Source organism: Sinocyclocheilus grahami, unplaced genomic scaffold (assembly GCF_001515645.1).
Source record: "Sinocyclocheilus grahami isolate Dianchi unplaced genomic scaffold, SAMN03320097.WGS_v1.1 scaffold353.1, whole genome shotgun sequence".
In the NCBI taxonomy this organism is placed as follows: Eukaryota; Metazoa; Chordata; class Actinopteri; order Cypriniformes; family Cyprinidae; genus Sinocyclocheilus; species Sinocyclocheilus grahami.
Window position 1 is genome coordinate 1,649,225 of NW_015505532.1, and position 1,743 is coordinate 1,650,967.

The 1,743-nt window shown below is 39.2% G+C and overlaps 1 protein-coding gene across 1 annotated transcript in view; it reads right to left on the reverse strand.

Annotated features, from left to right (window-relative positions):
• LOC107548697 (uncharacterized) overlaps positions 1-1,472 on the reverse strand; it is a 39,842-nt gene extending 38,370 nt beyond the window's left edge. The window contains exons 1-2 of the mRNA XM_016229485.1: positions 1,447-1,472; positions 631-743 (exon numbers count right to left, since the gene is read on the reverse strand). Of these exons, the coding sequence (XP_016084971.1) occupies positions 631-743; positions 1,447-1,472 (139 nt within the window). The remainder of the gene's footprint in view (positions 1-630; positions 744-1,446) is intronic.
• Positions 1,473-1,743: the final 271 nt, after the last annotated feature.

Here is a 1,743-nt window from a genome sequence, read left to right on the forward strand (position 1 = left end):
ATTTAGAAAGGTTTTTAAACGACAAAACACACTCATTTACACATATTTCTGAATCGGAATATCAGATTGTTCATGACATGGTATGCAAGTTTGTGAATATTTTAAATAAAAAAGGAAAAACGAAATAAAAGCGATACATCTGTCATACAGTGTTATTTTGGCCGCGGTGTGTCATGTGACAAGCCTGATGCGTCGCCATGGAAACGTTCTAAAATAACGGTCGCCTTAAAAAATCACTCTGGGGGGACCGCTAAAACATTTTAAACTCACCACTGAAAAGGTTAATATCGGCCAGGCCGATAATCAGTCGACCCCTAATTGTGAACATTGAGCTTGCACCGTCCAGTACATTATTTTCTCTGCGGTGTATCTGTACACTTCTATTTGCATCTTCAGCATGTCTCATCTCTTGCCCCTGTTAACATCTTGTTCAAAGACTGTAATAGTTCCACACAAATTACATTTTGGGAAATGACTACAATGCATTTTGTGTGCAAGAGATCGGCCAAAAAAAAAAGAAAAAAAGACTGGTGGCAGATTTTTGGAGCAAAAACCAGCTTCCAGTCTGATTGATGGTCGGTTGACTGCTGCATCTTTACAAGTAATAAAATGGGAGATAGGCCCCATTACATCCAGTGAAGTTGAGGTGCTCTTTTCCGTTTATATGGTCCATAATCTGGTAAGGATAGCTGCTTTCCTCTGCTCCACATCCACAACCTGTGCTAAAGTAATGGCAATGTAATCTAATAAGGGCTCATGGAATGCTCAGGCAGTATTAGTTGTTGTGGAATAGGGTCATGTGGGGTTTCAGTACCACAGGCAGACTTCAGCACACCGCTGATGTCATTTGCAGGGCGACAAAATCCACCATGAAGAGCCTCGGGCAGAAATGCATAAACCAGCACACATTCCACACCTCTCAAAATTGTTAAAGCCATGCTAGGCCCACATACACATACTAATAGGTTGAACAACAAGGCTGAGTACACAATCTTTATGGTAGGAAGTAGAAATGTACCGCTTATTCATAAAAAGCAGCTCATGTAAATTGTAGTGGATTTCCCTAGCTTTGAAATTATCCAATTCAATAGTTTACATTCATCACCAGATAGCATGAAGTAATTGGCCCGGGCAACTTCTGATAATGACTCGGCTCGGTTCAGTCATAGATGGTTACATTAATATAGCAATAATTATCATAAAACTGTTTTAAACTGACTTAAGACCTTTACGGTATTTTATAAAGTTAACTAAAAAATCTGCGATAAAAAATGTATATATTAAAAGTGCTTTATAACAATATTTATAACAATAGCAAATCTATTTATGTAACGCGCAACGGGTCATTCTTTTATACGCTTGCTTGTATGTAATTTAAACGTGCTTCATTGCACTCTCAGGTGATTCATTCACCTTCTCCCACACAGCGTGGGAGGAGTCTCGTACCTGTGCTCGTGGGCGATGTCCGCCATGTTTGTGCGGTTTGGATGCAAACAAAACAATGGATTATTTACCAAGAGATATCTATGGTAATAGTTGTAAATGATTAGATCAGTGTTTCCCAACCGGGGTGCCAGTTATCTATTTTAAAATTTCTAAAATGTTCAAAAAAAGCATTCCAATTTCTGATGTTGCCAATAATTAGAGATGCACGGAAATTTCGGCTGCCGAAAATTAGTTCACCACTCAGGTTTCACTTTCACGTGGTGTGGCGCTCTGCGTATTATCCCGCTCTATGCATGT